Source organism: Hemitrygon akajei, chromosome 8 (genome assembly GCF_048418815.1).
Source record: "Hemitrygon akajei chromosome 8, sHemAka1.3, whole genome shotgun sequence".
NCBI classification, from domain to species: domain Eukaryota; kingdom Metazoa; phylum Chordata; class Chondrichthyes; order Myliobatiformes; family Dasyatidae; genus Hemitrygon; species Hemitrygon akajei.
In genome coordinates this window covers 143,842,261-143,863,369 of record NC_133131.1, presented here as the reverse complement: position 1 = coordinate 143,863,369, position 21,109 = coordinate 143,842,261, and the positions used below count along the sequence as shown (strand labels likewise).

The following is a 21,109-nucleotide window of genomic DNA, read 5'->3' as shown; positions in this document are numbered from 1 at the left end:
AGGTGATAGATAGAATTGTAAATGTGAGATTCTGCATATTGGTAGGAGAAAGGCAAAACATATCAAGTGGTAAGCAACTAATAAACACTGATGTCCAGAGGGATCTGGAAATGCTGGTACATGAAATGCAATGTCAGTTTGCAAATACAGCAAACTCTTTAGAAACCAAATAGTCTTTTGCCCTTTATTTCAGTGGAGCTCCGTACAAATGTAAATAAGTCAGTGCAATTAGCATGGATTTATAGAGACCACATCTGTGACTACAGCTAGGACCTCACTCAGATTCACTAAGTAGATTTTGTTGAAAATGTATGGTGAGAAAATAATGAGCAGGATGAGAATTTTGTGAACTGAGTGGTGAATGATAAAAGGTTCAGGGAGGGTTTGACATAGTAAATGCTGAGCAGCTGCTATTTCAGGTTAATGAGTGCAGATGTAGGCTCTAATTTTTGATGCATATTTTTCCTAACCCATTGATTCTTCTCCATCTTGGATGACATTGCCCTCAACTTTATCCATTCTATCTCTGTTCCACTCTTTTTTTCCCCTTATTCTAGAACTGAGAACTGGGAAAGAGGACTCTTTGCCTCCACCTTTCACCTCCTCACTGTTCATGTTCAGCAGATCATCCTACAAAATTTCATCCCACTGAAATGACACCACCACTGGTGTTATGTTCCATCAACATTCTGAAGCATTCAGAAACGGAATCAGATTTCAGGTCTCTGACATACCCAATCTGCTCAAACTCCTAATTAAGTATAGCAGTTGGCATGCCTTGTCGAGATTGTATCTGAGATGTTGATGCCCAGGAGCTTCCCACCATTTCCACCACCAACCCCGCAATGAAGACTGGTGTGTGTTCTCTCGACTTCCCTTTCTTGGAGTCCACAATCAAGCCAGATTTGCTGGCATTAAGTGCAAGATTATTGTTGCTACTCAACCAGCCAATCTTTTTCATTCCTATATGTCCCCTTATCAGAATCTGAGATTCTGCCCACAAGAGCTGTGTCATCGGCAAATTCATAGATAATGCTTCAGCTGTGCCTAGCCACAGAGTCATGAGTATCAAGTGTGTAATGTGGTGGGCTAACCTCGCATCCTTGAGGTACACTTGTTTTGATTTTCAGCGAGGAGGAGATGTTATTACTGATCCACACTGACTGTATTCTCCCAATGGGGAAGTCAAACATCCGGTTGCAGAAGGAGGTGCCGAGGCCCAGGTTTTGAAGTTTGTTGATTAGCATTGAGGGGATGATGGCATTGAACACTGAGCTGTAATCAATAAACAGTAGGCTAACGAAAGTATTGCTATGGTTTAGCTGCTCCAAAACTGAGTGGAGAGCAAGAGAGATTGCACCCACTGCAGAACTGTTGTAATGGTAGCCTATTTGCAGAGGTTCCAAACCTTTCCTCAGGCAGTTAATTCTTTCCATTACCAACCTCTCAAAGTACTTCATTTCAATAAATGTGAGTGCTACCGAGCAACAGTCAAGCAGCTCTTTTTGGCCACCAGTGTGATTGATGCCCCTTTGAAGCAGGTGAGAGAGCCAACTGCAACAGTGAGAGTTTGAAGATATTCTTCAATGTTCAAGCTAGTTGATTTTGACACAAATTTTCAGTTCCCAGCTACATACACTATTGGGGCCTGATGCCAAGTGAGGGTTCACCCTCTTGAAAGATATTCTGATGTCGGCCTCCAAGACAAAGATCACCGGTTTGAAAGATGCTATGGGGTTTGCACAGGTGTAGTATTATTCTCCCTCTTAATGCATGCATAAAAGCCATTGAACTCAATTGGGAATGAAGCATTACTACCACATATGCTGTTAGGTTTCACCTTACAGGAAATAATTGCATACAAACCCTTCCACAGCTCTCATGCATCCAATTTTGTCTTTAATTTCACAGCCTTTTCACTCTCATATTGACCTTCCATAAGGTCATACCTGGATTTCTTTTAAGGTTCTGGATCGCCAGTCTTGAACACCACACATTTAGTCCTCAGAAGGTTGTGGATATTCTGATTCATCCAGAGCTTCTGCTTTGGCTGTGTTCAGTATTTCTAACAGTGTACACTCATTCATGCAGGTCTTGATGAAGTCAGTGACAACTGTGGCATATTCATTCAGATCTGAAGATGGATCCCTGAATTTAGTCCAATCCACTGATTCAAAACAGTCCTGTAAGTGCTCCTCCACCTCTTTTGACCATACCTTCACAGTCCTCACCACTTGCCCTGAGGACCTCAGTCACTGCCTGTATGCTGGGAATAGAAGTATAGCCAAGAGACTGTATTTGTCAAAGTGCAGGTGTGGGATGGCGTGGTAGGCATTCTTGATGGTGATCAAGTGTGTGGCTCCTCGGGTTCCGCAGGTGACATGTTGCTGGTAGTTTGTTGGAGACTTTTTCAAGCTGGCCTGGTGGAAGTCCCCCAAAATGATCAGGAAGGCATCAAGAGTGCATTTCTTCTGTTGATCATGGTGCTCAGCTTCTCCAGCCCTCTCATGCAATCATAGAACAGACAATATCTGCACTTCTACATTTTCCCTTCGCACCATACAGGGCCCCAAATGCTTTTTCCACATGAAGCAGTGACTGGCATACATTGTTTACATTTTTCTTACACAGTTTTACAATGTGCTCTCTGCTAGCCTCGGAAGACCAAATGCAGATTGGATGACTGCTATGTGAATTGCCTTCATTCGACCTGCAAGCATGACCAGGAGGTTCTGATTGCCTGTCATTTAAATTTCCATTCCAGTCTTTCTAACATCCCTTGTCTTCTACCTCCTGCACTGTTCAATAAACCTCGATGCAAGCTTCAGAAATATGATCCTGTTGTTTGTCATGGTACATTACAGTTTTCTGGATCCATTGAACACTCAAGTTCAACAATTTCATGTAATCAGCAGTTCCACTCTTAATCCAGGTTTCATGCATTTATTTTGCCTTCTGGTAAATTCAGATATTTATTCTGCATTTAAACTTGTCCAGTGTGACATTTTGACCCAAGCTAACTAACTTCCACTGTGCACCCCATTACCCCTGCCTTCCAATCTTCCTTTTGGCTCTCTCCACACCTTCTGTCTGCATGTCATCATGTATTTTGTATGCTTCCTCAAGATGGCGGGTTTGTCAATGCTTCAAATTTTATCTTAAATTTTCCAGCTCTGATGGAAGATTGTTGACCTGAAACATTAATTCTGTTTGTGTTTCCAGGGAGTCTATCTGACCAGCTAAGCAATTTGAGCAATTTTTCTGCTTTTTTAAAAAATTTAAAGTCATTAAATATATTCAAGGTTGAGATCAAAGGGATTTAAAGGATAAAATGTGTCCTTGGTCACGTGTTAAATTAGCAAATGGTTATGACTTAGAAGTCACATTTGATGCATTCAGCTCAAGTGAAACCAAATATCTTCTTGGATGCTTTTAGAAATTGACGAAATCCTCCATTAAATACCAACAGTAGAGCAGGAGTTCTGCCCCAGTGGTAATCTCAAGACCAATTAAAGTCAGTTCCTCTTCTTGGCTAATTCTGTGATTGCAAAATACAGGCTAATCATTTCTGTGTTACTGACAATGGGTGACATTAGCTCTCTTTTTGTCTTCCTGTTTCTTATAAGAGAACCCTTGCTGCTGACACTTCTATTAGGTTGAACTTGTAAATAAAAACAGATGAACTCAGTCAGACAAGTAGTATCTGTGGAAAGAGCAAGCAATTAACTTTTCTAGTTGTTGGGATGAAGCCGTGGTCTCCATTGAGATCATGGCTCAGACTTAGTTGCTGTTTAAGTTCATTAGAATGGTTTTGCAGACAGAGAGAAGTAAAGGTCAGGCTATGTTTAGGGACTGGAATGTGGGGGAGTTAGTAGTCAAATTAGAATTTAGGGACAGGGATGTAGAGGAGTTTTTGAAGTCAGGCATCCTCTCGATATTCGAAGTCCAGCAATGTAGACATGGGGTCTAAGGACATCTGGAGTCCAGGCCTCTGTTCCATGCTTGAAGGCTAATGATGTGGTCATGGAGATGAGGAATACCCAGAGTCCAGCGCTTCGCTTCATATGGGTGGGTGATGAGGACAGTTGTGGATGTTTGGCTGTCCCAGATCAGTGTGTCCAAGAATCAGGCAACCATGCACGGAGGAGGCATGAGGGTGAGTCAGTTGGCACGCTTGGAGTTAGAGTCTGGATTTTGAGGTCCTGTCATTGGCTAGTCCCAGAGGTCAGTACCGTGGATTGAAGCGCAAAGGTCAATCAGACGTTGAAGCCTGATGTCCAGAGATTGGAGACCAGAGATCTGTCCTGGAGTTGGAGGGCTATCTGTGTGGGTGGGATGGAGGAAAGGAGCTTGTTCTACTGCTGTCGTTTTGTTGCTTGTTGTGTTCTGTGTTACTTTGCTGAACATCCTGGGCTGGCTATGTTGGTGCGGGTATGTGTGGTAACACGTGCTCAAAGTTCAAGGTAAACTTATTATCAAATTACATGTATGTCACCATGTCCAATTCTGAGAATCATTTTTTTGCGGGCATTCACAGTAAATACAAGAAACAGAATGGAATGAAGGACAGACCACTCCCGACAGGGTGGACGTACAACCAATGTGCAAAATGCAATAAATTGTGCAAATACAAAAATAAATAATAATAACATGTAAGCAATAAATATCAAGAACATGAGAGGAAGAGTCCTTGAAAATGAGTCCATAGGTTGTGGGAACAGTTCAGTGATGGGGTGAGTGAAGTTGATTGAAGTTATCCCCTCTGGTTCAAGGCTCTGATGGTTCAGGGGTAATAACCGATCCTGAACCTGAGGATGTGGGTCCTGAGGCTCCTGTGCCTCTTTATGAACGGCAGCAGCGTGAAGAGAGCGTGACTGGATGGTGGGGGTCTTTGATAATGGATGCAGCTTCCCTGCGTTAGCACTCCGTGTAGATGTGCTCAATGGTGGGCTCAACTTGTAGACTGCCTTCAGCACATCCTTAGGTGTGTTGGGTATTTACACAAATGATGCATTTCACTGTATGTTTCTATGTACATGTGATAAATAATAAATTTGAATCTGATGAGCATTCATTAGAACCTTAGAACTGTAAATAATGAGTAAACACAACCTATAATTGCACCAAAATCGGAACAGCTCAGGCAGTGTCTGTGATCGGAGAAACTGTTAACATTGCAGGTCTAGGACCTTTTTCAATTTTTATTTCAGTTTTCTAACATCCACAGTTTTATTGATTTTTGAATGACTGTCATATTTCATTCTCTTTCTTATAGTTGCCTACTCTTTAATCCAGAATGCTATCATTTTCATTTCTAGTAAGCTGAGCTGTTTTTCTAGCAGTCGTATACTGAAATACTTCTCCCTTCATCCAGTGCCCCAATAATGCCTCTCAATTTCCTAATTTTAAATTCAATTATTTTTAGAATGTATTTTGAGCTTAAAGATAGACATTTGGATTAGCCTGATGACAAATTGTTAAATGTTTTTACAGCGTTTTATGACATAGTTCTGAGGACTGTAGATGAGGAAATAGGCTTCAGTTCCAGTTTTGAATAAATTATGCAAATTGAGAGATAGCAAAGTACACATTACCTGCAAGTATCCACAATTTATTTTCTTAAAATCCACCTCCAGTACAGCAAATCTCCAAATGATGATGGGCTGTTTTGCTTTTCTTCCCCCACCCCCATTCCTGCATTTTTAAAAAGGTATATGTTGCTTTTTTGATTTTATTTTAACTGTTTCACAATCGTCATTATCGAATCAACTTTTTTTGTACTATCTCTTGCCATTCATGTTGATTCCCTTTGTTGCAGGTGCAAAGTCAAAATGTTCACTCATCAGAAAGCATAAAACATAATCACCAACAGGCTATGGAAAGAAGAAACAAAATCGAAAATCCTAAAAACAGCGCAGTCAAAATCTGTGGAGGAAACAGCTGAGTTAATAATTTCAGTGTGGAGCCTGTCAGAACAGAAAGATATTACCAATTAATATGTACCAAGGTTTGCAGCAAAGGGAAGGGGTGGGGAAAGCACATGCATGCATGAACACATGAAGAAATTGAATGACCTTGAAGGGTTCTTGTGAAGAAAATAAGATAGTTAAATGGCTTAAGTAGCATAAACAGGACAGACGGGAGATTAAAGACAATTATGAGAATGCATAAACAGGTGTGAATCATAGAATCCAGCAGTTCTGAAGGAAGCTAGCTCAGCTCATTGTTCATTTGTTCTTTGAACCATAACCATAGGTGTCAAAATGCTGTTCTTTTTCCAGCAAAATGTCTCTTCAGGTTCATGTTGTGTCAAAGTATATTTGAAAGTTAGTGTTGAGTTGCAAAACAATAAATTTTGTGATGTATGTCAGTGATAGTACACCTGATTCTGATTCTGAGTCATACAGTAATATACCAGACCCTGCGGTCCACCATGTCAATGCTGATCATCAAGTTACCCATCCATGCTAATCCCATTTTCCGGTTTTCAGTGCATAGCTTTCCGTGCATTGATGGCTCAAGATTATTGAAATATTTGTTCAAGATTTTGATAGTACTTGCCTTCACTCTGCACTCAGACAGTGTTAAGCTTCAACTTCCTTCTGGGTGGAAAAGTACTTCCTTGGATCCCTGCTAAGTTTCGAGACCCTTTGACCTCTAATCTGAGACTCAACTGTCATGCTTGAATCTGATACTGCCATGTTTTCAGGCAATACGTGTCAAGTTGTAACTATCAACCGAGCCTAAATTTCTCTGCCCTTTGACTTTTGAAACTGAAAGATGACTTGGACATGCTGCAGGTTTGGATATGTTCAAAATTTTGAAGACCTCATGTTTGGAGAAAATCAAATGAGGTAGACCAAGGAGGAGCTGACTGAAATGTTAATGTCTTCATGAGTAAGGGTTTCAACAGCAGATGAGCAGAGATGGAGGAAATCAGACAAAATCATGGAGGTAGAAGTAGAAAGCGTGGATATGTTATCCAGAGTTTGACTAATGGGCAAGTATTACATCAAGGACGAGCAGACATGTCACACCCTTCTGGACTGAGTACTAACTTTTCCAGCCTATACTAATTTGATTTCTCTGTCTGGATCAATCACTCACAGATGAAGGATCTCAATCTGAAATGCTGACTGTCTATTTCCCTCTGCAGATGGTGTCTGACCCTTGGGCTCCTCCAGGGGTTTGTTTCTCTTATCCAACTTTTTGGCTCTTGATTTTGGATTTCTACAGTTGCATGATCCTTTAATTTTCTTTTAAGTTGCAAGAAAACTGTCTCAACTTCAGACAGTTACCATGAGAGGAATGGAGCTGGTGACAAGAGAACAGAGTTTGTGATGAGAAGTTGAGAAGAATGGCATTGGTTTTTGAAATGTCTTAGTAAATATCTGTCAAGTATTGGAACTTAGAACTCATTGCTGACCTACAGGAAAACATTCTTACTTAGAGCTATGAATTGAGTTTCAGTCAAATTCAAGGTTTCTGCAATTGTGACAAAATATGAATGGTTCCGACCATGCCTTTTTTTCGGGCATTTTCCCTACAATGTGTCCAACAGGAGAGCATAAAAGAGCAGAGATGCCACATAATTTACACTGTAGTGAACACCGAATCATCCTTTGGCAGGTTAGAGTTAACACTGATTTTAATGGAAAGAAAGCTCACCATAGGACAAACTAATAGAGTTACTTTACATTCTTTATTTGCTTACTTGTTTAATTGCTTATTTGTTTACTTCTAATTGTATTTTCCAAGTCATTTGCTCTATTGTTAATACTTCCAAATAACTTTCAGATGTTCTAGTGCATTTCTGAATACCAGAATTGCCAAAAAAATGCTTAAATAATATATTTCACAGCTTTGACATGTGGATCAAATAGAGGCCTGGCGTAGGGGGATGTCAAAGGCATTTTTTTTCCCATCACGCATTAGGATGACGCCCAGAAGGCCCTACTGCTGTGCAAGGCCTCACTATTGAGGACAGGGCCAATTTTGTGGAGCGTTTTGTCCTCAAGAGATCCATCTATCTAAGTATAGATTTTTTTTCCTGTCTGTCAGCAGTGCACTCAGGCCACCACACACACAGTCCTCTCAGCAATATTGAGTTCTGTTTGCTGGGACGACATTTTGCTAGATGTTGCCAGATTACCTCTATTCTTGTTCTCAGTATTTCATAACTTTGGCTAATATTTTGTCTTTTCAGTTATTAGCCATGCAGTTGCTTGGTTTGTTATTCACTCCCACATAATAAATAGCATGGTATCATCTGCCAAATCTGAATGTTAATTCTCAGCCTTTGTCCATTTCATTCCCAGATGTTTTTCATTTGTTCTGTTTTCCCAACTTATTTGTGCAGTCTAAACAGTGAAAGAATATACTGTTGTTCCATTGAAGCTTTCCTTCACTGTTTTCAGACCACATTGTGTTTCTTGATTACATAGCTATCTTTTGATGGTTGACCAATCTTCAAAATTTCCCAACAGATTGCTTAATGTAAGGAGTTCATTGTTATATAAATCCAGACTGCTTACCAAGATTTGACAGGTTCTTGATGACTTGATTCTGTGGCCTCTGCTGGCATCTTCTGAATTTGGACAGAAACTGTTTTATGGTAGCTGATTAAATGTTAAGGAATACTAAGAGTCTGATTCATTTGCCAGAATTATGACAATGGAATTTATTTAAATGAAATTGTGAATGGAATGTTTTGGTGAAGAAGCAACCCATTCAGTTTATCAAGCCTCTGCTGGGACTTTTCTGCTTGATCACCTAACTTTCCATGGCCCTTAGTTATTCACCATTGTTATTTTGACTTTTTGCAGTTGTATATGAAGTGAATCATTGGCTTGTTTTTTTAAATTAATTTTTGTCTAATGATTAAGAAAAAGCACCCATAGTAGAATCGTATAAAGTTAGTTACCACCCCACTCTCCCACTACCCAACTCCAAGCCAACCTTATGATATATAAAAAAGTTAATCAGAACTTTTATCACCACAGAGCTGTATTTATAAAAAGAAGGTATATTGCCTTCTACCTAAACTATAATATGTTTACACATCAAAAAAAAAACATAGATCTTAACCGTAAGAAGCTGGAAGTAAGGGATTTAAATGCAAAAGGGAAAAAGGGAGGGTTGCACCCTTAATCTAAATGGGAATTATGAAAATATTCAAGAAAACTCCTTTTGGAACTTTATGTCCGAATTAAGAAGTGATTAATGAATCTTTTCAAATTCTAAGCAGGACATAATGTCTCTGAGCCATTGAGCATGAGTTGGTGGGGCAGCATCTCTCCACCTAAGAAGGACTGCACGTCTGGCCAAAGGAGAGGCGAAAGACAATGTACAACGCTTAGTCGGAATCAGATGCATGTCAACAAGTAGCAATTAAGTATATGAGACAAAGTTTAAAAAATATCTCCAGAATTTCTCCAGGCTAGGACAAGCCCAATACATGTGAATAAGAGAAGCCTCGCACCACCCCCCCCTTTACACTTAGCGCAACAGGGACTAATATCAGGATAGAACCGTGATAATTTAGTTTTAGACATATGAGCCCTGTGTACCACCTTGAACTGTAAAAGGCAATGACAAGCACATAGAGAAGTTGAATTAACTGACGAGAATTGAATCCCAAACCTCGTCAGACAAAGAAAAATCTAAATCATGCTCCCAGGCAGTTTTAATTTTGTCAAAGGGGGCCTGCCTCAACATCACTAACATATCTCGAATTGTAGAAATTAAACCTTTACCCAGTGGATTCACACGAAGAAACAAATCCACAACGTTTTTAACGGGTACCTCAGGAAAGTTTGGTATTAAACGGTTGATAAAATGTCTAATTTGGAGATATCTAAAGAAATGAGTGTTAGGCAGGCCAAACTTTACAGACAATTGTTCAAAAGTTGCAAAGCGTTTATGAAAAGATCTTCAAAGCACCTAATGCCGTTTCTGTGCCAGTCTAAAAATGTTAAATCCTGCATAAAAGGCTGGAAAAGATGATTATGTAGAATAGGACTAGAGAGAGAGAAACCGTGGCTTGTTTTTATATCTGTTCCACTGTTTTAATCTCTGTCAGGTCCTAGAGATCAACTCTCATGTCCAAAGATGTCTTGAAAATAATGATTTACATTTTGAGGCGTAATGGTTTGGCAAACTTTTTGAAGTGTAATTGGCTGGGTGCTGTTTGTCGAAGCAAAATTCTACAGCTGTCCTTCAGAATTTTCCACAGAATCGTTGACTTTCACCCAAGAAGGAAATAGGTCCTCAGTCTGATCTGAACAAGACCACCTTCAACATTGTGGCACTTGCTCTTGTGACATCCTGTAGCTTCAGACCAGATGATTACCTCATGGGATGGATGGAGCTTAAACTCACAGTGTTACGAATCTGCAAGATGTGGCAAACTACAGAACTGGCAGCTCATATTGTGCCTTAGAATATAGAACAATGCAGCAAGTATGGTTCCTTTGGCCCACAATGTTTTGTTGAATTTTACTTTCATCCATATGTCTATCTAGGATTCTCTTAAATGTCTCTGTGTATCTGCCTCTGCCACCACCTCTGGCAGTGAGTTCCTTGTACTTCCCATTCTCTGTGTAAATAAATAAAACTACCCCAACATCCCCTATACTTTCCTCCAAGCAGCTTAAAACTATGCCTTGTCATATTAGCCATTGCAATCTGGGGTAAAGGGTGCTGGCTATCAAATATCTAATGTACTTTTGCTGCTGGATCTAGGTGTTTAGAGCCATATCCTGATAACTCCCTTATTTATGTGCACACATTTGATTTTCCTTCGTTCTACCTCATTTCTTTCTCCTTTTATTCTGCCTTTGCTAAAATTGCATACTTGTTCGTGCCTTGTATTTGTTACATTCATTTGTTTCCTTTAAGTATAGAGAAGTGCCGAAAGTCCTTAGTCAGGATTTATCTTCACTTATAGAGCTCTTCCAGGTTGGATAAGGTTAACTGAGTTTGCTGAATACTCTGTCCTCGTATATTCTTCCTCCAACTGAATGGCATTCCTAAATCCTCATTGTAACTCATGGTGAGCTATTTTTCCTTTCAGATGTCAAATTCTTTTTGTAAAAACAAAAGATTCTGCATATGCTGGACATTTTGAGCAACACGCACAAAATGTAGGAGGAACTCTGTAAGCCGAGCAGCATTTGTGGAGGGGAATAAACAGTCGATGCTTTGGCCCTGATTAACAGGCTTGGCCCGAAACCTTGTCTGTTTATTCCCTTTAGTAGATGCTGCCTGACTTGCTGAGTTCCTCCAGCATTTTGTGTGTTAATTCTATTTCTTTGTGGTGTTCTGGTCCTTGTCTTAGAATATGCTACAGTATTCTAAATAAACAGAACACAAATTAATAAATATCAGTAATTGGTCTGTGGCATCTCTTATACAAAGGAGGGCAGGAAATATTCAATATTCTTAGTGAATTCCTCTCCTGGAAACAGCAGTCCATCGCTACTACTACTACTGCCAACATCTTCATTCCTTGCAATCTTCCTGCTGACTGGCTGCTGCTGGCAGACTTGATGCTTCATTTTGTGTGTTATGTGCCAGCAGCAACAGACCACAGACTCAGGTTTTAATGTTAAACAACTATATTTTCAGTATCTACCCCAAGTATAGACCATTAAACAAATTACTCCCGTAAACAGAAAAATTAACAGTGCTATGCTTTTGTAGCTCACAAACGGTGTCAGGTTTGGGAACAGTTCTTCTCAAAGCTTACTCAAACACAGTCCCAAAAATGGCAATCCAGATGATTCCAGAAATCCACGGAAACAGATGAGGGAAAGAATCTTGTAAATCCACACTAAGATGACAGGAGGCGGCGATCTCGGAAAATTCCAGAGGATCCACACTGGGAAAACAAGATAGCAGTCACAGCAGATTCCAGACGTTAAGTAGTGTTCCAAAATCCACCGAGGGATATTACAAGGTGACAGTCACAGAATATTCCTTAACACAAGTGGTCGCCACCTAACACACCCAAATCCATGTATGGGTTAACAAAAAGTGATCGCCACAGGAATACTCCAGAAATCCAAGTATGGATCATGTAAAGTGAGAGTCACGTATCCAATATGCACCGTGTGCTGCTAATTATCACAACCCTCTGGACATGGAGAAGGATGAGACTTGTCCGCTGCCGTAGCTGTCTCCTGCTGGTAGCTCGCAGTCCGCTGTTCCTTCTCTGATGAATGCCCCAGAAACCTGTCCGCATTTTGTTAGAATGACGTCATCCACCTGCCTCGTCCAGACACTTAAAATGACGCTCACAGTAAAAAAAAAAGTGTTGACACATAACATGTGTCATAGAGTTATACAGAGCGGAAATAGGCACTTTGGCCCATCACATTAATCCCATTTGTCCACTTGCACTAATGCCATTTGCCTGGCTTTGCCCCTTATCTTTCTGTACATTGATTATTTAACTGTCTATCTAAGTGGGTCCTAAATGTAGAAATTGTATCTGACTCTACTATCTCTGCTAGCAGTACAATCCAATTAGAAACATAGGAAACCTACAGTACAATACAGGCCCTTTGGCCCACAATGCTGTGCCGCACATGTACTTACCTTAGAAATTACCTGGAGTTACCCATAGCCCTCTAGTTTTCTAAGCTCCATGTACCTATCCAGGGGTCTCTTAAAAGACTCTATCATGTTCACCTCCACCACTGTCGCCGGCTGCCCATTCCACGCACTCACCACTCTCTGCGTAAAAAAAACTTACCCCTGACATCTCCTCTGTACCTACTTCCAAGCACCTCAAAACTGTGCCCTCTCACATTAGCCATTACCAATTATCAGCCAATCCCTACCAAGAAGCCTACCCCTCAGAGCTTGAAAGCCATTTCCTCTCATTTACACCTCTATCGTCTTGCTTTTTGATATCCTACCCTTTCACAGCACTGAAGGAGAAGGTTCTTTTGTCAAAGCTTCTGGCACTTTGGCCTTCATAAATCTAGGTATTTGAGTACAGGAGATGGGATGTTATGTTGAAGTTGTTTCAGACTTTGGTGAGCTCTAATTTGGAATATTGTGTGCAGTTTTGGTCACCTCCTTACTGTAAATAAGATTGAAGGAGTACAGAGAAAATTTGCAAGGATGTTACCGGGTTTGAAGGACATGAGCTATATGGAAAGACTGAATAGGTTAGGATGTTACTCCTTGGAACGTAGAAGATCGAAAGGAGATTTGATAGAGGTATACAAAATTATGAGGAGATAAATAGAGTAAATGCAAGCAGGCATTTTCCACTGAGGTTGGGTGAAACTACAACCAGAGATCATGGGTTAAGAGTGAAAGGTGACAAGCTTAAGGGGAACCTGAGGGAAAACTTCTTCACTCAGAGGGTTGTGAGAGTGTGGAACAAGCTGCCAGCACAAGTGGTGCATGCAAGTCCGATTTCAGTGTTTAAAAGAAATTTGGATAGGTATGTGGATGGGAGGGGTATGGAAGGCTATGGTCCCAGTACAGGTTGTTGGGAGGAGGCAGTTTAAATAGCTCAGCATGGACTAGATGGGCTGAAGGGCTAGTTTCAGTGCTGTACTAATCCCATTTGTCCACCCATGACTCTATTCAGCTGAACCTGTTTATGCTAGCAAAAGGCATTTAGTCTAGACCATTTCCCAGTTCTTTGTCATATAGCTCTATAGTTTAAGGAACTTATAAGATCTGACTAATATTTTAATGAAATATATTGAGGATTCTGATTACACCATCAATACAGAAAGTAATTTTTCTCAACTTAACACCAATCCCTCTACCATTTTCATATATGTCAAACTCAAGGCCCGCGGGCCAAATCCGGCCCGCGGTGGAATTATCTTTGGCCTGTGAGATAATATCTAATTACTATTAAAGCTGGCCCCAGTAATCGAAGCGCTTATGGCGTATGATATGGCCAATGCTGAGTTTATTCAGGTACCAGGTTTTCAGGGTTTTTAGTGTTTATTCGGCAGTCTTGCTCGGCAGTCTTCTTCATAAGAAACGGAATTTGTAAAGTGAAACACTTTGTAGTTATAGCAGAGACTGAGACACATGAGAGCAGGCTGAAAAAACGGAGGCAACGAAAGCTGCGTTTGCACGCGTCTGACTGATCCGGCCCGCGTGAAGCTGCATTTTGCTCAATCCGGCCCGTGACCTAAAATGAGTTTGACACCCCTGGGTGTCCTAGTAATTGATCTCTCTACTAATAATCTTCTTCCTGTTCACCTAATCTTAAGCTTTTATAATTTTCATTCCACAAATGCCTCTTTGTCAGTAAATTTTTAAAAATCTTAAAGTAGTAGCTTTTAAAGCTAGCAATGGTTGTAGATGGAATGACAGCCCAGGATTGACCTGGGCACAGGTTACGTTCTTTGGTTGCTAATTTCAATTTAGGTTTGACTGATGACCAAAGCTGCTTTCAAGGTCTAAAATAAAATTCTAAAGGCCTTGCTTATTTTACAAATTATTTCTTCATACCCCCAGCACGGTAAAAGTGATTGCAGCTGAACTTCTAATTTCAGTTAAGCATTTTCATGGCTGTACTGCGGGTTATCCATTTTTAAAGAGATGAATGAAGCCTAGAATTATGTTTTTAGCTACTCTATTGAGAATACAGTTTCTTGTGAAACTGGCAATCTTAATCACTTGTGTCATTGTTGCTTCACAAATGCTCAAGAGCATCCCTTGCTTTCTCAGCTGGCAATTCATTTGACAACCTTAATGGTGCCGAGGCTTACAGAAACTTACACCACAGTGTAATATTGGGACCATTGTGTTCATCCTAGCAGAAAGGGATTAATCTTTTTTCCTAGCTCTCCAAAAGTAGCCCTGCAGTTTATAGCTCTTCAGGTATACATCAGAATGTATCAGCATCATTAGATTCTGACTTCAAATTTTTTTTCTCAATGCCATTATTATTCAGACCATTAGTTACTGATTATTCCCCATTACTATTGCAAGTAGCATGCATGCCAAGGTATCAGTTGTGCCAGAATGATCCAATAGTTGAGAATTTGTAATGTGTGCACATTTTAAATTATTATTTGCATCCCTGAGTCCAGTATAAAACATGTGTAGAACATTATGAAAAATCTACAAGCAGACAGTAACAAATTTCATGAAAAGTGCACAGCTACAGATGCTGGAGATCTGATTAGTTGGTGTCGCAACAACAACCTTTCACTCAATGTCAGTAAGACCAAGGATTTGATTCTTCAGGAAGGGAAAGTCAGGAGAACACACACCAGTCCTCATCGAGGGGTTAAGGGTGAGCAGTTGCAAGTTTGTGGGCATCGACATCTTAGAGGTTCTGTCATGGTCACAACATATCGATGCAATCATGAGGAAGATACGGCAGGAGCTGTACTATATTAGGAGTTTTGAGGAGATTTGTTACGTCACCAAAAACTCTTGCAAATTTCTACAGATGTACTCTGAGAACATTCTAAATGGTTGCACCCTGATATGGAAGCTTCAATGCACAGGAGCGAAAATAGTTGCGGAGGGTTGTATACTCAGTCGGCTCCACATGGGCACACCGGGCATCATGGGCATAAGCCTCCCCACCATCAAGGACATCTTTAAAAGATGGTACCTCAACAAGGTATCATTAAGGACCCTTATTATTCAGGGCATGCTCACTTCTCATTACTAACATTAGTGAGGAGGTACTGGAGCCTAAAGGTGCAGATTCAATATTTTAGGATCAGCTTCGTTTCCTCCCCCATCTATAGCCTGGGTGATAGAACTTCTGCACAGTATTGCAGTACTTTATGTCTTGCATTGTACTGCTGCTGTTGCAAAAAAAAAATCATGACATGTGAAGTGATGATAAACCTGATTCTGATATGGGTCTCTGTTGTCGACTGAGAGTGAGAAGGGGCAGAGAGAGGAGAATCATGCTTGGGAAAAGGAGAAAGGAGAGGGGAGGGAGCAGAAAGCACCAGAGAGACATTCTGTAATGATCAATAAACCAATTGATTGGCTTCAAATGACCTTGCCTGGTGTCTGTACCCACGCCACCCCTCGCCCCGGCACTCTTTCCCGAACTCCTCTCACCATTCCCAACGTCCTTTACTCCTGCCAGATTTACAAATTCGCTCTCTGCTCCACATTGACAAATCAGAATCAGAATCAGAACCAAGCAGCATAGAACCAGACTACAGCGCACAGTGAGGACTGCCGAGTGCATCATTGGAGACTCCCTGCCCTCTATTGTGGACCTGTACTCTTCCAGGTTGAAGAAGAGGGCGGGGAACATCATAAAGGACTCCTCCCATCCTGTGCACGGACTGTTTGATCTGCTTCCGTCTGGTAGGTGCTTCAGATCCCTCCAGACTAAGACTAATAGGCATTGGAGAAGTTTTTTCCCTACTGCGGTCACTTTGCTGAACAGTTAACTGTCGGCTAACTATTACTTGGATTGCACTACCTGTATGTATAATCTATATTTTCATTTATATTTATCATTATTATTGTTATGAGCAGAGAGACAACATCTGCCGGAAGTAAATTCCTTGTATGTGCATAGGTACTTGGTGATTAAAGTCTGATTCTGATTCTGATTCTGATACTTCATTGGTACACCCTACCCTCGTTATATGCGTCTTCAGATTACGCGGATTCACAGTAATGCACGGGACCTATTTCTACCAACGTCTCCTTATATGCGTCCAAAACTCACAGTTATGCGAGGAGCACTGCTTTCCTGCCAATACAAGTCACGTGCGCGTGCCTCACAACCTCACTCCCGCCAGTCTCGCATTGGTTCTGGCAAGGTGTGGATGTGCGATCTTGCGCTCTTAAACTTTTGTTGGTTTTACCTACGGTACAGTGATTTTGTGTTTGAAATATTTAACTATGCCTCCTAATCGTCCGATGTCATGTCCTGGGCTATCAGCCGAACGGCAGGGAACCGTTTTAACACTTGAAAAAAAGTTGGAAATTATATACGGCGTGGCATCAGCTGAAGGTAACAAAGCTCTGGAATGCAACTACCAGGAACAGAATCTTGACTTTAAAGTTCTTTTGTTGCTTGACAATGCGTCAGCCCATCCTAAACATCTGGACAGTATTCATCCTAACATAACAGAGCGTTTCCTGCCGCCTAACACAACATCGCTGATTCAGCCACTCGACCAAGGTGTGATCCATATACAAGGCGTTTTTTTTTAATGGTGAACTATCTCTTAGATGCTGCAAGCAACAGACGATTTTGAAAATCCTGGGAGTTTACCGACGGTGAGGGAACGGTGGAATTTGGAACACTTGGCACAAATGAGGATGGACATGGACCCAAGTTTAGAACAGAGTCAGCATTTCAGTCGTTCCCTGCTGTCAACCCTTCTTACCTACAAGCAAATCTATGCTGAAAAACAAAATGCTGCCAAGCAAACAACCCTTACAACTTCCTTCAAACCGGTGTAATCTTCTGCTGCCAGGAGTTCTGTGAGTCTTCCTTCACCCCTTGCTGTGCTTGATATGATCCTGACAACCACAACCATCCACCTTATCCATGTAAAGCTGCCCAACACCACAACAACCACTCATCTCCTACCGCGAACACTGTTGGTGAGTACTGTGCACTCCAGGATGTTAACTTTCTATGATTTATTACATTGAATATTACCTTAAATTGATGAAATATAATACAAACGTCATCTTGTGGCACTGCTTTTGTGTCATATTGGTACGAAAATGTGAATAAATTACAGATTAAACATATTTAGGAAGCCCTCTGGAACGCATCCCTATTTTATCCATTTAAATAATTATTCACATTATGCATTGACTTCAAGGAACGTATCCCCCACATATAACGAGGATAGGGTGTAGATAGCTCTGAGTCCATGGAATATTTATCATATAAATCATCATCCATGAAGAATTCGTATTTCAGGGCAATGAACTTTTATCAGAACAGTTCATACCTGATCACCTTAGATAACACCAAGTGTCTATTGTCATTCTGTTGAAAATGTGTATAAGCAGACGAATGCCATGATTTCCAGAGTTTATGTTGACCTTGCAGTCAGTGACCAATAGAAATCTGAACGGTAGAAATAGAGAGGCTTCTCTGGATGTTTTTCATTTTGCACCAGTTCATTTGCCTTTACTGGTAGTTAAGGTAATCATGATTGTGCAGTGGAAGTTCAAGCAGCTTGAATTTGTACGTGCAACGTTTTACAGTTGCTTGAGTGAAATATTCACTGGTTTTGAAAATTGCAAATTCAGTCTCAGTAAGATGTTTCGAACAGTGGGTGAACACGGGTTTGCCCTATTTCCATTTTTCCTCTAACGTAGAAGAAAGCCACTTTGTTTCATTAAGTTGTGCCAGCTCACAATGCAATCCCATTCTCCAACTAATTATACCTCTAGCCTATTCTCACTGTATCTCTGACAACTTCTCCCTGGATTCTGCTGCTCATGATGAGCAATTTACTGTAAACCTACCAACCTACACGTCTTCAGGAGAACCCCTGCAGTCACAGGAAGCACATGCAAATTCCACCCAGGGAAAATCAGAAAGTCAGGATTGAACTTGGGTCAGTGGAGATGTTAGCCTGCACCTCTGCTAGTTGTTCCATGGTGCTGCCTGTAATTGCTAGCTCTAGGTTAGGTTAGCGGAGGCATGCCTGCTATAGTTGGCATCTCATTGTCAGTCTGGAAGTATATAGTTTGCACTCATATGGCTCCTACTTTTTTAACAAGTGCCCATGCACTTGGGTAGGATTGGACCTCACTTTTGGAGGGGTGGAGGTTCACTGAATTCAATAGTTTTCATGCCGAGAATGTAAGAAATAATTAATTGTAAAAATTCTTTTGATAAAACAATCTGATCAAGTTATAGACAATACTTTTGTCTGGACTGTTATTTTGATTGAATGGAATAGGTAACATTGGAGAAACTGGATTTTTTAATTTTATGGTTAATAAAGTCAAATTTGTGTATCAAAATGTGAAATATTTGTGGATGCCAATATTAAGTAGCTCTTTTATTCAAAATTATTTATTATAAGGAAAAAGACTTCTTTTATAAGGAGATTTAGTGGGTTAAACTGCTGAACATTAATATTAAATTACGAAACTGCTGTGACTGTGTTAACTCTGTTTCTCATTTGGCAGATGCTGCCTGACCTGCTGAGTGTTTCTAACATTTTCTGATTTTATTTGTAAAAATGCATTTTGGGGTTTATTCTGAATTCATTAAGCTTAGCTGAGATGAGGTTAGAAGTTTTATACACACTATCTTACAATTGTTGCAGCACAGAGAGAAACTATTTGGACCATGAAGTCTGTGCCAACTCTTTGTAGAGAAATTAAAGCAGTTCCATTTCCCTGCTCTTCCCATGTGATCCTCTAAGAGTTTTATCTTACAATTCTTACCTAATTCCCTTTGTCACATGGTGCGAGCAGAATCATCTGCAGCTTAATGTGAAAAAGACTAAGGAGCTGGTGGTGGACCTGAGGAGGGCTAAGGCACCGGTGACCCCTGTTTCCATCCAAGGGGTCAGTGTGGACATAGTGGAGGATTACAAATACCTGGGGATACGAATTGACAATAAACTGGACTGGTCAAAGAACACTGAGGCTGTCTACAAGAAGGGTCAGAGCCGTCTCTATTTCCTGAGGATACTGAGGTCCTTTAACATCTGCCGGACGATTCTGAGGATGTTCTATGAGTCTGTGGTGGCCAGTGCTATCATGTTTGCTGTTGTGTGCTGGGGCAGCAGGCTGAGGGTAGCAGACACCAACAGAATCAACAAACTCATTCGTAAAGCCAGTGATGTTGTGGAGGTGGAAATGGACTCTCTGACGGTGGTGTCTGAAAAGAGGATGCTGTTCAAGTTGCATGCCATCTTTGACAATGACTCCCATCCACTCCATAATGTACTGGTTAAGCACAAGAGTACATTCAGCCAGAGACTCATTCCACCGAGATGTAACACTGAGCGTCATAGGAAGTTATTCCTACCTGTGGCCATCAAACTTTACAACTCCTCCCTTGGAGTGTCAGACACCCTGAGCCAATAGGCTGGTCCTGGACTTATTTCCACTTGGCATGATTAACTTATTATTATTTAATTATTTATAGTTTTATATTGCTATATTTCTTCACTATTCTTGGCTGGTGCGGCTGTAACGAAACCCAATCTCCCTCAGGATCAATAAGGTATGTCTGTCTGTCTGTCTTCTGAAAACCACAATTGAATTTATTGTATTCATCACAGTTTCAGGCAGCAGTTTTCCAAATTACTCCTCATTGTAAAAATAAAACAAAATTTTTCTTCTGTCAACCACGGATAACTCGTGAATGACTTTCAAATGGTGTTCTCTGAACCTTGTATCCACTGTTAATAAGCACATTTTCTCTTGGTTTCTCTTCCTTAACTCCATCAATCTCAGAATCTCAGCATAATCTCAGATTTTTTTGTCTGACTTTGGTAACTTTAATTCTTCATCCCGGGAACCATTGTAGAAAATGCTTATCCCCTGGAATCATTTCAGAAAGAAATATCAGTGTTCATGTAGATAAGGAAGGAATGAGGAAGAATAGCATAGTGTTCAAAAGTACAAATTCTTGTGAAACCCTGATGTTATAAGCCCTGTGTAAGGTATATTTTTAACGACTAAGACAAGTGTCGTTTTGAAGAATGTGCATTATCAGGTTCTGAAAAAAGGAGTGATGGTAGAACAGTTCGGAAAATCAATTTGCTGTGCATTTTGGTTGTGTTGCGATTTGGAAATGAGAAAAATATAATTAATGTTTCTAGTCAAGATCTATTAGGACAACAAAATGTCTTCCAAACCAATTTTGAAGTTTCCACCTGTGAAGATAATGATTATTTTATTACAAAGCAAGTTATGTAAAATGTCTCAGTAGAAGAAATGTTTCCTCAAGATAATTCTTTTTTCTTCTTCACAAGTGCTGCTTTCACATTCTTAGAGACAGAATTGATAAGTTCACTGTCCAGCAATTGAATGACCTTTACTTAGATTATTTGCATAGCTTGTTCCATTCCCTGGTTTTAGTTCTCAAATATAATCTATTCTGTGGTAAGCATTAATAACCATAGCCAGGAAAGATATAATC

The 21,109-nt window shown here is 40.4% G+C and overlaps 1 protein-coding gene across 6 annotated transcripts in view; it reads left to right on the top strand.

Annotated features, from left to right (window-relative positions):
* The window catches only part of LOC140732326 (partitioning defective 3 homolog), an 838,958-nt gene that overhangs the window by 684,093 nt on the left and 133,756 nt on the right, over nucleotides 1-21,109 (top strand). The window contains exon 21 of one of the 6 annotated variants that reach the window (XM_073054821.1): nucleotides 2,092-2,113. The exons of the other annotated variants lie outside the window; for them this stretch is intronic. Coding sequence (XP_072910922.1) covers nucleotides 2,092-2,098 — 7 coding nt within the window. The 3' untranslated portion in view covers nucleotides 2,099-2,113. Of the gene's footprint in view, nucleotides 1-2,091; nucleotides 2,114-21,109 lie in introns of those variants that run through there. 6 annotated transcript variants of the gene reach the window in all.